The sequence below is a fragment of the Lissotriton vulgaris genome, chromosome 5, assembly GCF_964263255.1.
Source record: "Lissotriton vulgaris chromosome 5, aLisVul1.2, whole genome shotgun sequence".
Lineage (NCBI taxonomy): Eukaryota > Metazoa > Chordata > Amphibia > Caudata > Salamandridae > Lissotriton > Lissotriton vulgaris.
Genome location: NC_141693.1, coordinates 113934864 through 113958691, shown reverse-complemented (window position 1 = coordinate 113958691; position 23828 = coordinate 113934864). Strand labels below are relative to the sequence as shown.

The 23828-nt window shown below is 47.5% G+C and overlaps 1 protein-coding gene across 1 annotated transcript in view; it reads left to right on the top strand.

The window, feature by feature from the left end:
- Window positions 1-23828, top strand: part of SNAPC4 (small nuclear RNA activating complex polypeptide 4) — a 306571-nt gene that overhangs the window by 129941 nt on the left and 152802 nt on the right. Inside the window, exon 13 of the mRNA XM_086921023.1 lies at window positions 4466-4560. Within this exon, the coding sequence (XP_086777149.1) occupies window positions 4466-4560 (95 nt within the window). The remainder of the gene's footprint in view (window positions 1-4465; window positions 4561-23828) is intronic.

Genomic DNA, 23828 nt, shown 5'->3' with positions numbered 1-23828 from the left:
GATTGGTAGGGGCAGTAAGTGAGAGAAAAACATTATTTTGTAAAATAATCAACATTGTTGAAGACTTTCATTACAGAGAGGTAAAAGTGTGGGTGCATTTTTGTCTGTGTGCAGGTAAAAAGTCCTGTTGAAATCCATTAGACACCCCACCATACCCGACGTACCCAGCTATTTAGCAGAAAATACATTTATTGGGAGGTTGGGGTAACACCTCGAATACGCCTTCCTGAAGCTACGTCCTTGTTTGTAAGGGAATGGCCACCTCTGTCTAAGCATGATCACAATAGATCTCCCCCACTGTGTGATTGGAAAGCATGTACGAGCTTCCCAGGAGCACATGTTTAAGACATTCGTGGTTTAGTCCAACCGCTCCAGCCTTAAGGGACTATTTGTAAGAGTATATTTACACGTGTAGGTTTACTCACTTGTACCTTCACCTTCACACTTTGTAGTACATTTACTACTTTTCATTAGTCACTATTTACGAGAGTAAATATACTACAAAGCGTAGACTTACATATCTTCACCCCTTGAATTTATGAGTTTTAAGTTACTAGTAGCAATTTTCACAGGTAGGTCGGGCCAGAGATCTTCATTTCGGAAGTAAAAATGTTTAGTAAACTTTTAAAGAAATAGCAAAAAATCATTTTATAGTCAATAATAATTGAAATTCATGTATACATTTTTTTAAATATAGAGCAAAATAGCATTTCCATCTTATTTTTAAAAAAATATTTAATTAACCCGTTAACCCCGGCGGAAAGATGTGGGCGTTTCCATGCGTGGGTGAGGCCGCGTCGGCCGTTGGACGTGCGCAGCACTACGAAGGTAGTGCTCGCGACGGCCAACGGCCGACTGCAGCATGCAACAGGTTAATATAAATATATTAAATTAAAATTCGTATTTTAAAGTTGTATTTAATAATTCCATTTAAAGCTAAATGTTTATATTTCTCTATTATGCTTTAACAATGACTAAAATTTATGTTTAGAATTAATTTATGTTAATTTATTTGATAAATAAGTTACATTTATTTTAAATTAAACAAGTTATAAAAATATTTTTCTTAAATTAAATGTGTTAATATATTTAAAAGGTAGAAATTATTTTATTTTACCTATATTTTCTATGGGATGCTATTTTAAGTCCTTGCCTCTAATATTTTGTATTGGAGGGTGTTCCAGCACCAGTGGTTGGCCGTTTTGTTGCTGGACTCACTCCAGGTCTGAGCTGGAGTACATTTGTGACTGTTTTGGATCCTTTTTGTCTGTACTTACTGTAGAAGTGCATTTGTGAATAGTAATGGGGTTACTTTTTTATGGGTGGGTGCATATCCCGTTCTAAATACCTTTGTAGCGTTCCCTTAACCCCTCTTTAATCCTCCCTAAATCGCTCCCATTTAGTGGTAAGATTCCCCATGCTCCAAACACTCCAGACTCATATTTGTGTCCAGAGTAGGGGTGGAGATCTCAGGACAGAAAAATAGGTGGGGGTGAAGGTCTCCCATGCATACATTTTAAATACTATTTTGTAGTACGTGGGTAGTACTATTGTAGTACTACTAAACTACTATAAAATGCGGAGTGTGAGTAGGCCACTGAGTCCCGGCCACGTTTGAAAAATAAAGTGAGATAATGCGAAAATGCAGGAGCACTGAGGACACTAAATAACCAAAAAAATAGTTCCTCCTGTGAGAGAAGAAGGAAGGTATGGAAGAGGGGAAAGAAAGCTGCAACATCCTTGTAGAAGGGAAAGAAACTTTCTTTTTAAACAGCCCAGAGGACTACATCTAAAAGTATTCTTTTCAGGAAGGTTGTACACATGGTTTTCTGGACACTGGACACAATTTGAACTAGTGTTTTGGGGAACTCCTAAAAATATTCAAGTCAGTGTTGTAGAAGATGTAAATAACCCATGTCATGTGTGACACCCTAAACCAGTCCCGGCTTCTCAGCCAACATCACGTTGCATGCTAGAGCTGATAGACCAAGAGCTGTAATATGGAATCTGAGAATCTCACAATGCACAGTGAGGTTGACTAAGAGGCCAGGAACACTACACATGAGATGGGGGTGGGGACATTTCTAGAAATATTGATCTTCAAAGCTAATCTACTAACAATTATCCAACAAACTCACTAACTGAGTCAGCAACGATTGACAATGACTAAGGTGATAACTGCTGGAAGATGTAAATAGGAAAGAGGTTCCCTTAATCTTCTTGAGAACTAACAAAGAAACACTCACCTGCTTGCACTTCTCATTCATAACTAGAAACCCAAAGAATCAACAGCCTTTCTTTCACTTGTTAGTGTTTCATATTTTGCCTATCTGTCTTTTCCAAGTGTTTTGAGGCCCAGGAGAGATAGGTAAACAAGAAATAGAAGAGACAAAAAAGTTAAAGTGATAAGCAGAGAAGTGAGGTACAGTAAACAGTAGCCTCTCGCATCTACCATGATCCTGATATGAATAGTTTGAATCTCAACCTAACATACTTCTGTGGTTGGGCAATTGATCACCATTCAATTGGCTGCTATTAACGTGTTATATAAACAATTATACATGGGCAACATGAGGTAGAAAGCAATATGGATAAGCATACAAAATGAGGTAGGGAAAAGCTCATGGTATGGGAGAGGGGAAAAGGGCGCTTGGAGTTCCTCGAGTGAAATGGGAAAACGTCCAAGTAAAAATATGACCTAAACGTATGAGTTGGAGGAAAAAGGAGGTGGAGGGATCCAAAGTAAATGTGGAGAACCTAGGAGAATGGAGCACAGTTATTTGAAGCATAGTAATCACTTGTTGATTATGAAGAACTAAAAACGACATTAATAAAGCATACAGTATTCATGTGAAGATGTGGGAGTATGGCGCTCAGGTTTCACTAACCCGAGTTAAGGAATACAATGAGATTGTTGTGTATTATTAGCTTGACTCCATCATTGGCTATGCAATGTGCAACAAACTGTATCAAAAAGGTAGTTGAAATCAGAAAAGATCCTTGCTTAGTACAGTTTGAGCAGCCTAAATATATATTTTTTTATGTTGGACTGTTAGAGATTTGTGACGCTTCAACCAGTTGTACAGCACCAGTCCTTTCAAAATAGAAGGTGTTGGAATGAGCAGCAGTCGAGTGACTGTTCGCCATTTGTCTTGTCCCATTTACCCTTGCCTTGTCTCATTAAAGTTCTTTGTGAGTAAAGACTGTTGATCGTTGGTACAGCCAGATTCATGACAAACAGAGTGGGAGGGAGGTAATGAACACTGTTCATGGAGATTTGTAGAACTTAGCACTTCAGTAACAGGAGTCTATGATGATAGAGAGCGGACACTACATATTCAAATAGGTAGATTGGATGATTTCAATACCAGCATCTGTAGAGTCAAACATCATGGGGTAGGCGTGATGGGACACTGTAGAGCGGGGCATGCCCATGAAGGATAGCAGAGACTAACAGCAAACCAAGGGAGTTTCCATGAGATCTGAGGATTGGAGCGGGATGATGTATCTGAACGATAGACCTAAAGGCACGATTAAGTAGACTATGTCTCAGAAACAGTAAAGAATGGGAGTTTGATAACAACCAGTGGAGATGGAAGGGATTTAGTGGACACTTTTCATGGCAGTCGAAGAAGGAAGCATTTCATTAACGAGAGGAAGGAATCTGATAGAGTTAGCATTTATCTCTCTTTAAGGGAGGATTCCAATAAGAAGAGGTAGAGATGGAAGGGGGAGATACGGACATCTCATAAAGAACTCACCGAGATCTGCAGAGAGCAGGATGAGGCGGAGAAAGGCAGGGAATGAGTTTAAAATTTACAGTAAAAGTAAAGGATTTCAGTACCAGGACGTAGAAAAAGAATTATTGAGTGTATACTTCACTCGTTGATTGGCAGAGTAGAATATGATGACGGGAGCCTTGATTGGCGGGAGATCTATACGGAGGAACATACTATGATAGAGTTCACAGGGCTTGGGGAACCTAACAGGTTTACACAAAGTAGAAGATATAATTGGGCAGTGGTGTAGCATGAGGGGGGCTACAGGGACAGTTGTCCCGGGTGCAAAATTCTTAGGGGCATTCTTTGGGGTGCAAAATTTAAAATGAAAAGTGGAAGGATGCTTACCTTGCCCGTTCGCTGGCAGCCCACGCTATGCCGCTTTGGGTGTTGTATATTGCAGGAGACATGTGTGCGAAGCGTATCATGCAGCGCTCATAAAGGCTCTTTAGGGGTTGTGTCATAGGGACAGCTAAGTAAAGGATGCAATTAAATATAAACTACAGTAATGGTTCACGTACGTCATTAGTATATGAGAGGGTGAGGCAGCTCATTGGAGAGAAACTAACATTGCAAGGATTTGTGTCAGTCAAATGTAATATATTGTGCTCTGTGCAAGCATATTGATTGATTGGATGAGAACTGCACTTTAAAAAAATATTTGTTTTCTATTCTGTTTATTTTAGAAATTGTTACAAGCTGTTTCAATACACGGGGAGCGTTACTGGTATAAAATCAGGGAGGAGGTACCGGGCCGGAGTGATTCCCAGTGCAGGGACCGGTAAGAATAGTTTTTTTTATTAAGTATTTTAATTACTGTCTGAGGTGTTATGCGCAGACTGGTGGTTATTTGTTGGTCACAAGATGTGGAAAGCCAGAAAATCCAATGTGAGCCAGTGGGATAACATGGCATCAAGAACTAAAACAGGAGATGGACCAAAAAAGGCTTAAAAGTTTAACCATTCAACAAAAGCATTTTAAATCCAAAGTATTCCAAGAGACTGTCTCAGTAGTTTAGAGATAGAATAACTAAGGGTCGCACATCATATCCATGTTGCAAATAAAAATGTTTAGGCTGTTCCATTGTCTTCTTTCTACATAGCTTCAGCCATACAACCGGGTCTGTATTTCTCACCTGTCAGCATATCATGCTATGATCTCTCCCTCTTTCCCACATATCATGTGTTTCTAATGTCATGCCACATGCGTGTGAAATAAGGAGTGTAGTTTGTGACCTGTGTCTGCTTGCTTCATAAACTCAACCCAATCAGAAACATTGGCACTAGCAAAACCTCTAGTTATAGAGGACTGCACCACCACCCTGGTCCTTAAACTGGACTAGAAGCTGCTCAGACTTCTCTCTGTATCACTCATTGGCCCGTCAATAACTTTGGACAGATCTTTCCTCTCTTGTAAACTTAGTCCATATTGCAAAAGAGTGCAGTGATCCAGCCTCGCTCAGCTCATGATCATCCCTTCTTTCACAAAGTCTCAGATTGGCTGAACAGGAAGCTAGGCCACTGAATATGATCCAATCAGGAATGCAGATAAACCTCAACCACCATGGATTCCAAGGAGCTGTAAAGACCTGACCCTTCCCAAGCCCATGACCCACTCAGACTCCGGTCACATATAAGAAAGGGGGTTGTACAAGCACAACTCTATCAGTATTAGACATTTATTCGTTGCTTCATGCTTAAGCACAAGTCTGCTCCCACACAACTGGAGCCCCCCAAAGAACGTCACACGTCACAACCAAGGATGAACTGCAGACGGTCATTTCAGATTGATAACAGCGAATCAATGCAAGGAAATAATTATAAATATCAAGCAGCCATCAGAATAAGTATAATATCAATCAAGTATGTTTTAAATGTAAAAGAACTTCAGGTAGATGTATAGGGTGTCTGTTGTGGTGATGCTAACTGCTTTAACCATAATCTTAAAGGTACAGGACAAACTTTTCTGTTGGAATGTTTTGTTCGATGTGCAGTTTTGTGTCGCGCAGCTCTTCTCATCCTTGTGCGTTTAATTTTAATTCCGCATCGAACCCGTTGCACATGTCTCTTCGCTGATTCACTTGTCTCACATTTACATATTACATATTTGGGATAGTGCTCACTTCCTATCATTTAAAAAAATATATCATTTTATTGACATTTTGCAACAAACATGTATACATCTTTGTAAGTCTTATATCACCAGCTGATATAGAATGTTATTCACCATAAGACTTGCCCACGGAGGATACTTCAGAACCACATCAACAAAACAGAGTCCTTATTGGCGCCAGTGGCGTAACGAAAATTGAGGGGGCCCCCCGCAAAGTACATGGAGGGGGCCCCCTCCCCGGGCCACCACCTACCACTTTTGCAGAGGAGGCCCCCTGGAGCTTGAGGGCCCACCCTGCACCGAGGGGGCTGCAGGGGCTTATTTTACAACACTGTGAAGATGCCAGAAATGCCTCTTATTTCAGTTAAGGAGCTATCTCATGAGAAAAACAACAGACCTACCACTTTGGGCCATAAGTCCACTTTTAACACCAGGTAAAAAAGAGAACAAATTCATTTTGCACTGACATAGCAACAATAATTAGCCCATAGTAAGCTTATTCTATTTTGGCCACAGCACAAAAATAGAAAAACGTTCTCATGTGCCCCGGCGGTGAGGTCTGTGGGACTGGCAGATTTCTGTGCTTGGGGAGGTCTGTGGAACTGGCAGGTTTCTGTGCCCGGAGAGGTCTGTGGGACTGGCAGGTTTCTCTGCCTGGGGAGGTCTGTGTGGCTGGTAGGATTCTATGCTTGGGGAGGTCTGTGGCGTTGGCAGGTTTCTCTTTCGGAGAGGTCTGTGGGGCTGGCAGGTTTCTGTGCCTGGGGAGGTCTGTGGGGCTGGCTGGATTCTCTGCCTGGGGAGGTCTGTGAGGCTGGCAGGTATCTGTGCCCTGAGAGGTTTGTGGGACTGGCAGATTTCTCTGTCTGGAGAGGTCTGTAGGACTGGCAGGTTTCTCTGCCTGGAGAGGTTTGTGGGGCTGGCTGGTTTCTGGGGCTGGATGCTGGGTGATCTTGTCACACCCACAGAGTCAGGGATTTGGAGCCATTTATGGACCAGAAACATTGATCCTTTTACTGCTACTGAGTGCAGTACAACGGCTTCAGGGCAGAACAGTGCATGGAGCACCCCATAGTTCAAAGGTCGCAAGTGAGGTAGATTGTACTGGTGTTAAAAAAAAAAAGTCCAGAAAGAGAAGGGAGTTACACGCGCTGGTGCCTGTCTCCACGGAAGTCATGTGCAACCTCTGGTAGAACATGCTTCGTAATGTAGAAAGGGTGTAAATGTTATTTCTTTCCTTTCATATCAATGGGGTAGGATTGGTGGCTCTTAGCGACAGCAGTACACAGAGGGGAAGTACATGGTATGCAGTGCCATGAGAATTATCTTGCAAGGCAAATTATGCGGTCTAATGCCGCACGTTTTGTGATACTTATACTTAATTGTTTGTAATTTTTACACCTTTTAACCCCTTCGCCGCGGTGCTAATTCCCCCTCGGCGCTGGGTGGGAGGGGGGCGCGCGCAGCGCCACGGTGCTTGTGACGAGCTCAGCTCGTCACACTGCATGGTGGCGATGTGCTCATGACGAGCTGAGCTCGACATGACCACGCACGTTTCCGTGGAACGTTCAGCACAGCAGGGGAATTATCCCCACGTGTGAGCGCCGCGTGGGTCACGACGAGCTGAGCTTGTCATGAGTACAGCGCCACCGTGCCTCATGACGAGCTGAGCTCGTCATGAGCACGGAAAGTGTTAAGACTGTTCTGGCAAACGTTTCACCTCAGTCTCAGTTTAACAGCCAAACAGCAAAGAGTAACTCAAAGGTGGCCTGTCAATTTTAGCGAAGGGCATTCAACTGTGCAGCAATGCATGTTGCTGTATTTTAGTAACTTTTACCTGTCTCAGCTAGAAACCATTTTTTTCTGCAAGCTGCAATTTATGTAGCACCACTGCCACCACAGCCCCAATCCTCACCCTCTCTGCCCCAACTCTCCCCCCACTCCACTCAGTCACACCCTGATGTCCAGTTCTGCTGGACCCGCCCCTTCAGAACTGACATCACCCGGCAACTAGAAATCGTCGACAAAAGAAATCGGGTCAGTTATGGGGGGAAGTGGGTACCACTTTGCCTTGATAGAGTCTGGCGAAACCAGAAACCGTCTCCCAAAGTCATAGACGAAGGTGTAAATTCATAGGTGAAGGGTAAATTTTCTTGCACCCACAAACTTCAATAACAATTTTTGAGTTTTCTGTAAAATCCGCAAATCAACATAAATCGCAGGTGAAACTGATGACACGCACTTTTAATCTTTAATGTGTAACATAAACCCCCCTCTTTTCCAAACAACCTTCATGTATCAAAGGCGCCTTTCTTTTACTAAATGACTTTACTCTAAACTGGAGACCTTACGCACACAAGTGGTGTCGCAATAAATTTTTGGTGGGGAGCATTTGTCTGCGGGAGGTGGCATAGACTGGGGGAACAGACAGACTCACCTGCGTGGGCAGCAGAAGACAGGGCAAACTAGGCTAGCTAGAGAAATAATTAAATTATGACCGGTGGTCGCCGTTGCATGTTACCTCTCACTTGTCTCCACTCTGGCTTCTGGGATGCCTCCTCGCTTCACCAGTCAGCAATGCACATGACAATTGGTCACCAGCCCCACCATAAGGGTGAAGAGTAAGAACGCGCAGACGGGCGGTGGAGACATATGCGCAGTGTGCACCATTACCATTTTGCTACATTTTACCATTTAATTTGTGAAGAAAGGTGAAGACATAACCTACCTATATTAATTAATTACCTATCCCAGACGGTCACTGATGTGTAGTGCTTGCTGGCACCGCTGAGGGGGCCCCTGGAGCACAGGGGTCCCCCGCAACACGGGGGCTGTGGGGGCCTGTGTTACGCCCCTGCTTATAATTCCACGCCACACAATTCAACTATGAATAATTTAACCCTACAACATTCCATACCACATAACTATAATCCTAAAAAGACACATATTACCACTTCACTCCATACCACATAATCCCACATCACAGAATAACCTTCCACACAACTTAATACCACTCCCAACCACATAATTACACTCCACACAACTCAACTACACATAATTCAACTTCAATCTATATAATTCCACTTCACACAAAATATTTACACTCCACTCTAAAACACATAATTACCCTCCACAAAATACAACTCTGCAACATGTTGCATAATTCCACTCCGCATAATTATACACCACGCCACATAATTCCACACGTCACACAATTCCACAATTCATCCACATACCATTTATCAGAAAGCATAATAACACTCCATATTTACCACTCAGTTCCACAAAATTAACCTCCACATAATTATGCTCTACTCCATGCTGCATACATACACTCCACATGAATCCAGTCTATGCCACGTAGCAACACTCCACATAGCTACACTTCCCACCATGCCTCATAATACCACTCAACATAATTTCACTCAACACCGCAACTTCCACGTCACATATTCAACTCTACACATTTCCATTCCACACCACATAATTCACAACAAACTACATAATTCAGACTAACACCACAAATGCACAACACAACACATACACCACAAAATTCCACATCATTCTACAATATTTAACAGCACACCACATAAGTAAACTCTACTACATACCACTCCACAACACAAAATACCATACCAGATAATACCACTCCAAGACACACAATCCCACTCCACTCAATACCACATAATTACACTGCACACCATGCCACATTATTTCACTACACAGATCCAATCAACGCATCACAATTCCACAGCTAACAATTTCAATCCAAACCATATATGTCCACTTGACACTACACACATTCCCTTTACTCTAACCAGAAAACGCATAGGTAAAATGCATAGGTAAAATGCATTGTCCCTTACAACATTAATAGCTCTAACTCTCACCTTCAAATGTGTCCCAGCAGATCCTGTTTCTGGAGCTGAAAACGTTCTGGCTAAAGTCAGCTCTGTGCTGTCTCAGAGGAGCAGAGCCCTGTGGAGAATGCTGTCTCTGAGGCCCCCAACCCCATCCTGTCTCCTGTCTCCTCTGCGCTGCCTCCTGCGCTGTCTCTGGGGCCCCCACCCCATTCTTTCTCCTGTCAGCTCTCCTCTGCGCTGCCACCTGCGCTGTCTCTGGGGCCCCCACCCCGTCCTTTCACCTATCAGCTCTCCTCTGCGCTGCCTCCTGCGCTGTCTCTGGGGCCCCCACCCCATTATTTCTCCTTTGAGCTTTCCTCTGCGCTGCCTCCTGCGCTGTCTCTGGGGCCCCCACCCCCATCCTTTCTCCTGTCAGCTCTCCTCTGTGCTGCCTCCTGCGCTGTCTCTGGGGCCCCCACCCCATCCTTTCACCTATCAGCTCTCCTCTGCGCTGCCTCCTGCGCTGTCTCTGGGGCCCCCACCCCATTATTTCTCCTTTGAGCTTTCCTCTGCGCTGCCTCCTGCGCTGTCTCTGGGGCCCCCACCCCCATTCTTTCTCCTGTCCGCTCTCCTCTGCGCTGCCTCCTGGTCTCTCTGGGGCCCCCACCCCCATCCTTTTTCCTGTGAGCACTCCTCTGCGCTGCCTCCTGCGCTGTCTCTGGGGCCCCCACCCCCTCCTTTCTCCTGTCCACTCTCCTCTGCGATGCCTGCTGCTCTCTCTGGGGCCCCACCCCCATCCTTTCTCCTGACAGCTCTCCGGCGCTGCCTTCTGCGCTGTCTCTGGGGCCCCCACTCTTTCTCCTGTCAGGTGTCCTCTGCGCTGCCTCCTGCGCTGTCTCTGTTCCCCCCACTTCCTTTCTCCTGTGAGCTCTCCTCTGCGCTGCCTCCTGCTCTCTCTGGGGCCCCCACCCCCATCCTTTCTCCTGTCAGCTCTCCTCTGCGCTGCCTCCTGCGCTGTCTCTGGGCCCCCCACCCCCATCCTTTCTCCTGTGAGCACTCCTCTGCGCTGCCTCGTGCCCTGACTCTGGGGCCCCCAACCCCATCCTTTCCCCTGTGCGCTATCCTCTGCGCTGCGTCCTGCCCTGTCTCTGGGGCCCCCAACCCCATCCTTTCTCCTGTCAGCTCTCCTCTGCGCTGCCTCCTGCGCTGTCTCTGGGCCCCCCACCCCCATCCTTTCTCCTGTGAGCACTCCTCTGCGCTGCCTCGTGCCCTGACTCTGGGGCCCCCAACCCCATCCTTTCCCCTGTGCGCTATCCTCTGCGCTGCGTCCTGCCCTGTCTCTGGGGCCCCCAACCCCATCCTTTCTCCTGTCTGCTTTCCTCTGTGCTGCCTCCTGCGCTGTCTCTGAGGCCCCCACCCCATCCTTTCTTCTGTCATCTTTCCTCTGTGCTGCCTCCTGCGCTGTCTCTGGGGCCCCCACACCCATCCTTCCCCGGTAAGCTCTCCTCTGCGCTGCCTCCTGCGCTGTCTCTGGGGCCCCCACCTCCACCCCCATCCTTTCTCCTGTCAGCTCTCCTCTGCGCTGCCTCCTGTGCTGTGAAATGAAATGAAAGGGGTTTTGTAAAGCGCGACTGCTGCCCGAGGGCGTCCAGGCGCTAGGTAGAGGGAGTAGAACTCTGAGGGACGGGGGAAGAGAGCCAGGGGGGGGGGTATTAATTTCTGAAGAGGAATGTTTTTAACTCTTTACGAAAGGACGAGAGGATGGGGTTGGACCTTAGGGAGAGGGGAAGGGAGTTCCATAGTTTAGCGGCATTGAGCGTGAAGGACCTGCCTCCTGCTCTGGACCTTTTCATTCTGGGAACTGCAGCAAGGAATGCGTTCGTAGATCGAAGTAGCTTGCCGGGGCAGTAGGGGGTGAGAAGTGTGTGGTTGATCTCAGGGCTAGCTCTATGGAAGGCTTGATGCGATATGCACAGGGTTTTGAATTTTATTCTTTCCTTGATAGGGAGCCAGTGGAGTGACCTGATCCCTGACTTAGCCGATTCTCTACGGGGAATCTGGAGTAGCGTACGAGCTGCACAGTTCTGAGTGCGCTGAAGTTTCTGCAGCATGTATTCAGGGGCTCCCAAGTAGAGGGCGTTGTTAAAGTCGAGTCGGGACTGGATGAGGCCCTGAATGACAACCTGCTTAGCTTCCAAGGGCAGAATTGGAAGGATCTTTCTCAGCATTCGGATGATCCCGAAGCAGGTTGCTGCAGTTTTAGTTGCCTGAGTGTTAAAAGTGAGGGTTTTGTCCAACCAAACTCCCAGACTTTTGATGTCCTCCTTCGGGGTTGGGGGTGGGCCTAAACTGGAGTGCCATAGCTGGGCGATGGGGGTGGGAGTGGGGCGGCTGAGGAGCATGATCTCGGTTTTGTCACCATTGAGTTTTAGTGAGGATGCTGTCATCCATCTCCTAACATCCTCCATGCAGGCTGCCCGGTTGGATTGGGGGAGCCCGCTGTTCTTATGTGCCAGGGAGACCACCAGCTGAGTGTCGTCCGCATACGAGATGATCTTGATGCCATATTGGCGGACGATCTCAGCCAGCGGTCTCATGTACACATTGAACAGCGTGGGGCTCAGGGAAGAACCTTCGGGTACACCGCAGTTTAGAGGTCTGCTAGTGGAACAGGAGTCACCGTCGAAAACCTGAAAAGTCCTTCCGCTCAGAAAGGAACCCAGCCAGTCAAGAGCGTCTCCGGAGACTCCCAGATCGGATAGTCGACACAGCAGGGTTTTATGGCACACCGTATCAAATGCGGCACTCAGATCGAGGAGGACCACTGCCACTGACCCCCCTCGGTCCAAGATCCTCCTGGATTCTTCCGCACGGCTAGGAGAGCCGTTTCCGTGCCATGTTTAGGACGGAATCCTGTTTGGGTGGAGTCCAGTAGAAGGTTGTCTTCGAGGAATTTAGTGAGGTGGAGGTTAATATGCTTCTCCAGAATTTTGCTTGCCCAAGGCAAGAGGGAGATTGGATGGTAGTTGTTAGGGTCCGTGGGATTCAGATTGGGCTTCTTAAGTAGTGCTCTCACCATTGCCAGTTTCCAAGAAGGGGAACCACTCCTGTTTGCATGGAGCTATTTAGTAGCTCCATGAGGGTGGGGAGGATGACTTGGTTGACCATGTTCATCATCCGTGGGGGTGCTGGGTCGCGGGGAGAGCCTGATTTAATCTGTTGTGCAAGGGATTTGAGTGATTCTAAGTCTAGTGGTGGAAATTCATTCAAGGATACTCGCGGAGGGTGTTCTATAGTGCTTGGTGGTGGTGGTTTAGCGGTGATCATCTCTGGGCCGGGGGCTGCGAAGGATACATATATTTTATTTATCTTTTGAAAGAAAAATTCAGCCAGCTCGTTGCATCGAGCTATGGGATTGTCAACTGGGGCTGGGGGGGGGCGGGGGGGGGGGGAGGGGAAGAGGGGAGATCTTAGAAAGGCTTTTAACTACTTGGTATATTTCTCTTGGCTTAGATCTAGCTTCCTTGTTTTTCTCTTTGTAGTAGATTGTTTGAGCTGTATTTATTTCAAGTTTGTATTCCCTAATAGCTTCCCTATACCTGTTTTTTTCAGTGATGACGTATCCTAGTCCCACTTCCTGTCCAGCTTTCTGCACTGACGTTTTAACTCCTTGAGCTCCTCCGAATTCCAGGGGGCAGTTTCTCGTGCTTTTTTTAACATGATTTTCCTGGTGGGGAGGATGGAGTCGATGGAGTCCTCGATGCATTTATTAAATTTCCTGCTATCAGGTATGGGGGTCTGGGAGAGAGAGGGCTTTGAGGTAGACCACTGCTCTCGTGTGAGTCTGGGGGGAGTCTCTGGGGCCTCCACCCCCATCCTTTCTCCTGTCAGCTCTCCTCTGCGCTGCTCCTGCGCTGTCTCTAGAACCCTCACACCCATCCTTTCCCCTATCAGCTCTCCTCTATGCTGCCTCTTGCTCTCTCTGGGGCACCCACCCCCACCCCCATCCTTGTCCTCTCCCCTCTCAGAGGCTGTGCCCTGTGGGGAATGCTGTCTGAGGCAGGCCCGGACTGGCTGTTGCGGGCACCGGGCAATCCCCCGGTGCGCCGCAAGGGTGGGGGCCGGTTTTAGGCCCTAGGGGCCGTTTTTGTTACAGGGACGTTTTTGCAGCATAGCTGCAAAATCGGCCCTGTAACAAAATCGGCCGAAAACCGGCCCCGGCAAAGAGCTCTGCCGCACCCCCAGGGGGCCGGCCAAGCACTTTGCCAGGGCCGGTTTCGGTTCTCAGTCCATCCCTGGTGTGAGAGGGCCCCTGCTCCCACCCTTGTCAGGGTCCTCCTGAGCAGTGAGTCTGTGCTGCCTCCTGCTATCTGCCCCCCCCCCCACATCCTCTTTCCAGGCCCTGACTGAAGAGAAACAATTTAACTTGAAATATTGTTTCTCTTCAGTCCTGGGTCAGAGTGGAGGGGCTCGGAGCAGGCTACAGACACTGCAGCTGCTTCAGAGCCTCACAGATCTCGACCAATGTGCTGAGGGGCCCGCTTCACCTATTGAACCCTGGCGGGGGAGTTTGTTACACCCCTGATTGGCGCCCCTGTTGGAGGCAGCGACTCCGATTGGTGCAGGCTACCCCTATAGCTCCGTTTAATGTAAAATGTAAATTGATACTTGTTTAATGACTGACCTCCCAGTGCTGCACGCTGTCTTGCAGTGACAAAATAAGAAAGAAAGCAATTTTGCCTTGCGAGGTTCTTACTGCTTATTTCTGAGTTTTATATAGCGCTGCGCGTCGCCTCCAGGTAGCTTCAAAGCACTGTGTAGTCCGGGGTTATGGTGTGGCAGGAGTCCAACCATTCCGTGCAGGACTCCTCTCTGATGTCATGCACACCGTAGCCTCCCCTGACGTCATCTAGAGCGGTAACGTGGTGGCATTCACCACCAGTCAGGCGTGGCGGGAGCAGTGATCAAAGGTCGGGCACCGATACCGGCTGCGTGTAGGAGGGCGGGGTTAGTCAGACATAGGAATGACTCGGGGTATTTACAGGCGCACAACTTCAGGCTCACAAGAACAGAACCAAGGGGAACCAAACAGTGCTGAGTGGCAAAAACACTGTAGGCCAAAAGTATGAAGGTGACGACAATTGCCAAATGTAAACCATCGTAGACAAAATGTGGAATAAAATAGCTGAATGTTTTTGTAGCTTGTGCAGGCGCAGACTGAAAGAAAGTGTGTGAGTGAAGGGGAGTTCCTGATAGTGTCTCATATATTTGATTAAACCCAATGAGACTAAACTATGTGCACTGTATGGGCTGTAAACATCTGGGCGTGTGTCTGTGTGCGTTAGATATGATATCTCTGGGGATTGTGTGTTAGTGTGTGTGTGTGATTCTGGTGTTTGAGGCGATGAATGCAGTGTGGTTCAGCAAGTTATTGAAAGGAATGTGCACCTCCAAGCATACTTATGTACAAGTTCAGTGGATCATGAAAAGTGTGCGCACTTGACAGCAGGAACTGGTGACAAATAGTGATCTCGTATACATGTTTGTGGTTTTTGTATAGCACAAATATAACCAATATGCATGAAGTGAGTTACAGGGTTAAAGGTAAAAATGCAGTTAATCAATGACTGACGAGGGATCAGAGGTGCATTGTTAGGACATAGTGACGTATGCTTCTTCATCTCTTGTTTTAGTTTGGATCAGTGTTGCGGCGGCCCTAATGCATACAGGCATGTTGCTCAAGATCCTCACGCATAGATGAACAATGCATGTAGTGGCGGCTGCTTAGAAACAGGGGTGGTGGGTGAAAATAAAATCACTTGCCTTGTTATGTGTTAGGAATTAGTGTGGGTTTAGCTCCCTGGTCTAGTCTTTTTCCTTCTTTCCTTTTTCCAATGGTGTCCTTCCTTTGTGTCCCTGTTTTCGGTAGCCCCGCCCCCTTTCCCTCCGTGGATTTAGGTCGCCAGCACTAGGGCTCTGTGCTTGGTTTCTGACCTTGTTGGCGTTTTTCCGGAGTCGGGATTCGTTTTCTCCTGGATTCATCGTGGGAACCTGTTACTTTGGATTGGTCATCGTGATTTTCGGCAAACGGAGGCTTTCAGCTGCACGAGGCTTCGTGTCAGCCGCCCGGATGGGTGTTGCTCCGGTCGTCTTCCCGAGCGAGTGAGACGCGGCGGTAAAGTACAAGAAGCGCCCGCTTTATCAAACGCGTGAACTCTTTGCTGTTGATTGTATATTTTATCGGGACTCTGCTATCGGGTTTCCCTCGCCTAGGGAACTTGGGAAGCTTGCCGGGTTCTGAATGCCCGAGGTTTAGTGAAGTTTTTCCTACGCGCTACCTTAGTGGCGTGTTTAGTCTGTGGCCACAGAAAGTGGGTATTTTGTTGGATTGGATTGTGCCTAGAGCGCACTGTTCCTTTTTCTCCTCCAGGGGTTTTTTATGTCAGACGTATGACTTTTTTCCCCCTTGCATGTTGAAGGATATAATGCTACGCTGGTTTCGACATGCTAAACGGAGTGTTTGCTCTTCTCGGATAACTTCTAATCTGTTACACAAGTAAGGAGGGGATTGGGGTGTGTTGGATGTGGTTATTGGGTGGGAATAGGGAATCAAAGGAAGGAACACTGGGTTCTATGTTAACATTCTCTTTTTGTTCTGTGTCTCTTTTCTCTTGTGGCTGCAGGTCAGGATCCCTTTCCCCAAACTACAGAGGAGGGTCTGCTGTGCTGTAACAAAGAGAGAGCATTGGCTTTACTTTTTCTTTGTTTTACATTTTTTCCTACCTTCTCCCTTTTCTCGGTTCGCGGTCACGCTGTACTACAGTGCGTGTGGCGGTCCGAGAGGGGGCAGATGAGTGGGGCCATCTTCGCTTCCGTGGTTGTGGGCTGAGTCGGCGAAAGATCCAACAGAAAACCAAGCCCACGAATTTACAACCACCCGAGCGAATATGGATGAGGATGGGAATGTGTTGGAAGAAAGGACCCCTACAGTGCAGGAGCTAATGGGGGCGGTTAACGCACTTCAGCTTAAGGTGCAGGAATTACAGCAGGAGAACCAAGGGTTACGTCAGGAAATGAGTGCAGGGAAGGTTAAGGCTCCGGTCTGGGGAATGGGTAAATCTCCTATAGTACAACCTGCTACTTTCCAATTTGATAGGGGTGCGAGTACCAGTAATCCTAGTAATCCCCCTTTAACAGTTAACGTGACTACACCCTCTCCGGTACCCTTGGCCGTTCCTGAAAGATTTACGGGTGATTCCAGTAAATATAGCATCTTTATGAATCAGTGCCATTTGCACTTTATGTGTCGACCTGCGTCGTTTCCTAATGACTCTTCCAAGGTGGCTTTCGTTATATCCTATTTAGCCGGCACTGCGGCGTCTTGGGCCGTACCCCTTGTCGAGAGTGATGACCCTGTTCTGTATAACTATGTGGCTTTTAAGGAACAGATGCGTTGTCTCTTTGCTAAACACGCGTTTATGCAAGCGAGCGACGCCGAATTATTGAAACTCAGACAGGGAAAACAAGATCTAATGACGTATGTGTCCACCTTTAATCGGTTGGTTTCCGAAACCCATTGGCCCGCCGATAAAAGGACTTCCTTATTTTATCAAGGATTGTCTGAGGACTTAAAAGACGTTGTCTCACAGGTGGTGAATCCCCCTGAAGACTGTGTGGAATTCATAGACCTTGTGGTGAAGCTGAACCATAGGCTAACTGAACGGAGAGGCGAGAAAAACCGCTTTCAGGTCTCTCGTGTGGTTCCATTAAAGGTAGAGGTAAAGAGTTCCGGGGAGAGTAGGACGACCCCTGAACCCATGGAGATAGGAGGAGTTCGAGGCCCCTTAACAGCTGAGGAGAAAAGCAGAAGGCGAACTCAGAATTTGTGTTTGTACTGTGGGCAAGGAGGACACTATGCCAGGGATTGCACAGTAAAACCTTCTTCCTTGTCCTCCAGAAAGGTGGTGGCTTGTGTGCAGCCTTCTGCGGAAGTAGAGATGAGAGATCGACTTAATCCTTCCTACCAGATTTCTGGTATAGTCAAACGAGTCCCCAAACATTTCATGATCACTGTCTGTTTAGTCATTTCCAACAGCCACAGGACTCCGGTGTCTGCTTTGTTGGATTCAGGGGCCACTGGCAATTTTATGGACATCAAGTTAGCGGAACAATTGAAAGTGCCCTGGATTCTAAAGGAGCAACCCGAACCTGTGAGGGCCATAGATGGAACCGAGTTGTCCTCTGGTACTATCACTAGACAGACCGAACCCTTATGCATGATTTGTGATAACGGTCACTCAGAATATCTTGGGTTTGATTTGATTGATTCCCCTTCTTTTGGTGTTGTATTGGGGGTTCCTTGGTTGCAATCCCACAATCCCCGCATTGATTGGTTTAGGAGAACTGTGACCCTTGATTCTGTTTTTTGTTTGCAAAGTTGTTATAAAGTTGCAACTGATTGGGTGACGCCACTATCTTGTGCCGTTAGCGATGGCTTGCGGTGTGACGTGCAAACCATACCGGAAGCTTATGTGGAGTTTGCGGAGGTGTTCGACAAAGGGCGAGCGCGAGATTTGCCTCCCCACCGTTCTTTTGATTGTCGCATTGACTTGATACCAGGGGCAACTTTACCTTGTTGTCGTATCTACGCCCTATCTGGGCCGGAAGAACACCATTTAAAAGAGTACTTAGACGAGATGTTGGCTAAGGGGTTTATTCGACCTTCCTCTTCTCCTGCCTCTTCGGCTATCTTTTTTATTCCCAAACGGGAAGGTGGTCTACGCGCCTGTGTGGACTATAGGACGCTCAATAAAGGGACTATTAAGAACAAGTACCCTCTCCCGTTGATCCCAGTATTGCTCGATCAGCTGAGGCATGCGACGGTGTTTACCAAATTGGACCTTCGAGGGGCATACCATCTCATACGAGTCCGTGAAGGCGATGAGTGGAAAACTGCCTTCCGGACTAAATTCGGCCTGTATGAGTACTGCGTCATGCCCTTCGGATTGTGTAATGCCCCGGCTGCGTTTCAGTTTTTTATCAATGAGATTCTGAGGGAGTTTCTGGATGTGAGCGTGATAGTCTACATAGATGATATACTGATCTTCTCAAACACAGATGCGGAACATGTTAAACACGTTCGGCAAGTTCTACAGACGTTGAGAGACCATCAGTTGTTTGTCCGACCTGAGAAATGCTCTTTTCATACCGACAGGGTCGAGTTTCTTGGTTTTGTTGTCTCGGTAGAAGGCATTAGGATGGATCCTCGGAAGATCGAGGCGATCACCTCGTGGCCAGCGCCAAAAAATGTGAAAGACGTCCAGGTGTTGTTAGGATTCGCTAACTTCTATAGAAGGTTTATCTCCCATTTTTCTGAGATAGTGGCCCCCATGACGGTATTGTTGCGGAAGGGTGTTCCTTTTGTTTGGTCTTATGTGGCTCAGATGGCTCTGGATCAACTGATAGAAAGGTTTACTTCTGCCCCCGTTCTGGTCCATCCTGACCCGGCTTTGCCCTTTTTTGTTGAAGCCGATGCTTCATTGGGTGCTGTAGGGGGGGTTTTGTCACAGAGGGATGCAGAGACCGGATTTATGCACCCCATAGCCTTCTTCTCGAAAACCCTGTTGCCTGCCGAAAGAAACTACACGGTGGCGGAGCGGGAATTGCTGGCCATAAAATTGTCCTTTGAGGAGTGGAGACATCATCTGTGGGGGGCCCGGCATTCCATTACCATCTTTACAGATCATAAGAATCTTGAGTTCTTTCGATCTGCTCGGGCCCTTACCCCCAGACAGATGAGGTGGGTCTCCTTCTTCAATGAGTACGATTTCATTATCACATACCGGCCTGCAGCTCAGCAATTGAAATCGGATGCCCTATCTCGCATCCATGTGAAACCGAATGAGTGGGGGACCGATAAGGACTCAGGGTGTTTTATTCCACCTGAGAAAATTGTAGGGAGTATCACACTGGATGATTTTGTGGCCTCGGTGAAAGATCAGTTGAGGGGTTTGGATTTAACACCTTGGTTGTCTCTGCCTTCCTGTGCACAGAGGGATGGGTTGCTGTACCACGGTTCGCAATTGTTTATACCTCCCTCTCTACGTGACTCTGTGGTGGAATGGTGTCATTCATCTGCTTTGGTTGGGCATCCGGGAATTCATAAAACCAGGGAATTCTGTTTACGTTGGTTTTGGTGGGAGTCATTGACCCAGGATGTGCAACAGTATGTAACGTCTTGTCCGATTTGTGCTGTGAATAAACCATCACATTCTTGCCCATCTGGCCTGTTGAGGCCATTACCTGTCCCTCCTGCACCCTGGCATACGATAAGTATGGACTTTGTTACCGATCTACCTTTGAAATCCGGTTGCACGGTGATCCTTGTTGTGGTTGATTCCTTTACTAAGATGAGCCATTTCATCCCCTTGCCTAAATTACCCTCAGCTAAGGAAATGGCCTTGATATTTGTGTCCTCAATTGTGCGGCTGCATGGGTTACCCTCCTCCATTGTGTCTGACAGGGGTTCCCAGTTTGTGTCTCGGTTTTGGACTGAGTTAGGGGAGGCCCTTCATATGAAAATCTGCCTTTCTTCAGCCTATCATCCCCAGTCTGATGGTCCGACAGAGAGGGTTAACCAAACCATGGAACAGTACTTGAGATGTTTGTTGACTTCCTTAACATGTGATTGGGTGGTGGCCCTCCCTCTAGCGGAGTTCGCGTACAACAACAGCTATCATTCCGCGTTGGGAATGTCTCCCTTTTACTGTTCTATGGGGTTTCATCCCAGGGCAATCCCCATTCAACCTACTGGTCACGTGCCTGCTGTTGATGCCATAGGGATAGCCTTGAGCCGGATATGGGATTTGGCAAGGGAACATCTGGTAAAGGCCAAAGATGACATGAAGCGACAGGCAGACAGACATAGGGTCCCTGCTCCGTCCTATGCCGTGGGGGAGCGAGTGTGGCTGTCTACTAGGAATCTGCACTTGGAGGGCCCTAGGAAACTGCAGCCTAGGTTTGTGGGTCCTTTCCCCATTGCTCAGGTGATCAACCCGGTTGCAATGAGGCTGGAGTTACCGGATGAATATCGCATCCATCCGGTGTTTCACACCTCACTGTTGAAGCCATATGCAGACACTGATCAAACCTTGCCCCCTCCCCCTCCTGTGATGGTTGAAGGTGAGGTGGAGTTCGAGGTTAATGCTATTCTAGATGCAAGGAGGAGACGAGGGAGGTTGATGTACTTGATTGATTGGAAAGGGTATCCTCCAGAAGACCGTTCCTGGGAACCTGCTACTGAAGTGCATGCTCCCAGACTGGTTCGGTTATTCCATCTTCGTCACCCGACCAAACCTCGCCCGGTGGGGAGGCCTTTGAGGGGAGGTACTGTTAGGAATTAGTGTGGGTTTAGCTCCCTGGTCTAGTCTTTTTCCTTCTTTCCTTTTTCCAATGGTGTCCTTCCTTTGTGTCCCTGTTTTCGGTAGCCCCGCCCCCTTTCCCTCCGTGGATTTAGGTCGCCAGCACTAGGGCTCTGTGCTTGGTTTCTGACCTTGTTGGCGTTTTTCCGGAGTCGGGATTCGTTTTCTCCTGGATTCATCGTGGGAACCTGTTACTTTGGATTGGTCATCGTGATTTTCGGCAAACGGAGGCTTTCAGCTGCACGAGGCTTCGTGTCAGCCGCCCGGATGGGTGTTGCTCCGGTCGTCTTCCCGAGCGAGTGAGACGCGGCGGTAAAGTACAAGAAGCGCCCGCTTTATCAAACGCGTGAACTCTTTGCTGTTGATTGTATATTTTATCGGGACTCTGCTATCGGGTTTCCCTCGCCTAGGGAACTTGGGAAGCTTGCCGGGTTCTGAATGCCCGAGGTTTAGTGAAGTTTTTCCTACGCGCTACCTTAGTGGCGTGTTTAGTCTGTGGCCACAGAAAGTGGGTATTTTGTTGGATTGGATTGTGCCTAGAGCGCACTGTTCCTTTTTCTCCTCCAGGGGTTTTTTATGTCAGACGTATGACTTTTTTCCCCCTTGCATGTTGAAGGATATAATGCTACGCTGGTTTCGACATGCTAAACGGAGTGTTTGCTCTTCTCGGATAACTTCTAATCTGTTACACAAGTAAGGAGGGGATTGGGGTGTGTTGGATGTGGTTATTGGGTGGGAATAGGGAATCAAAGGAAGGAACACTGGGTTCTATGTTAACATTCTCTTTTTGTTCTGTGTCTCTTTTCTCTTGTGGCTGCAGGTCAGGATCCCTTTCCCCAAACTACAGAGGAGGGTCTGCTGTGCTGTAACAAAGAGAGAGCATTGGCTTTACTTTTTCTTTGTTTTACATTTTTTCCTACCTTCTCCCTTTTCTCGGTTCGCGGTCACGCTGTACTACAGTGCGTGTGGCGGTCCGAGAGGGGGCAGATGAGTGGGGCCATCTTCGCTTCCGTGGTTGTGGGCTGAGTCGGCGAAAGATCCAACATTATGGTGGCCACCTCTCCTACGTCCTCTTCTCTTCCTCCTGACTCCCAGAAGAAGGAAGCTCCCAGGCTCCCCTAAGCCAATCATGACGTTGCTGTCACAGCCATGACTTCAGCGTCGTGATGGGCCTGAGCGTCCTGTTTGGCCGCTCAGGTGGTGCCTGGGAGTCTTTGCACAGCTGGGTGGAGAAATGCTAAGTGCCCAAGATAGCCAGCCAACCCGCCATGTGCCCTTAGCCGCACCCATACCACTCCCCCTCCTGCGAACCAGCCCAGCCCGCCGTAACCCAACTCCGTGCAGAAAAATAAAATGATAATAATATCATGTTGTTTTTCCTTGTTGCACTGCTCTGAGAGCAGTGGGACGACGCTCCTCCACCTTAGTGGAGGAGTCGCCATTGAATGTATGCTACTTTGTTTTTTTGTTGTTTTTTTACATTTCTTGGTCTCCAGGCTGGATTTGCGGTTTAGGGTAAACAACGTTTACCACAAATCTTTCTCCCCGCAGGGAATCGCAACGCGGTAGTTACAATGACCACGTTGTGATTCCGCATACCATTACTCCGCAAGTCGGAACAACGACTTAAAGAGGGGGGAGGAAGGCGTTGGATTTAAAATCCAACACCTTCCTTATTGTCCACACAGACTGGAGATGGAATAGTAAATTATACTATTCCAACATCCAGCGCCCCCCCTCTGCAAGTCGTTGTTTCGACTTGCGGAGTAACTTATGCTGTATCACAACATTGTGATTCCCTTCGGGGAGAAATACAGAGGGATGATATCATACATTCGCGGTTGAGATGGATTTCCAAGAGCTACTAGAGATGTTGTGTTTGTCAGCCAGATAGGCAAGGTTACTGTCCACAATGGCTTTCATAAATAATGGCGCAGGTTTTGAAAGTAGTGCGAACAGCAGGAGGAACCTATGTAGTTCCATCCGGATGGGTGTGATGTGGTTTTCTTTCTTCAAGCTTCCTCTGGGCCAGTCCTTGATGATCTTCTGCAAATAATTGAAATTATTTGTTCTGAAAAGTATATTTTTTAAATCATACCATGGCCAGAGACACTGTTCATGACCGATTTGATGAGACTGAACCGGCTGGGCCTACTCTGGGGGAATCTCCATCAGTGCTTTGTGTAACAGCTCACCTTTACTTATTCAGAAAACTTTTCTGGAGCTAAAGCTAGATTATTAAGCCCTAAAAGCCACAGTGGTCAGGCACTGGTAGGTGATGATGAGCATGGATAGCATCCGGACACCCTTCTACAAATAAGGAAGAAAATGGCGCATATTGCCCGCAGCTGTGTTATCTGGATTTAGAAGTGTTGGAGCAGACTGTGAAACAGATCATTTAATTGCTGGTCTCTCACACTGTCGTGGTGAACAAGTGAGGTGAATAGCCCGAGCACTCATTCTCACTTCACCACACGAGGGGGGTCTCCTTTAAAAAGTTCTCAACTACTTATTCAGATTCCAGGGGCACCCAGCCATCAACTTTGTTGTGGTCACCCCAGAATTCCAGGTGCAATTGATTAATCTCACGTAGGGTCCATCAGGGATGACATCAAAATATATTAGTGAGTTTGATGGTGTAAGTATTTCCTCAAACATCTCTGATTTTAGTATGTTGC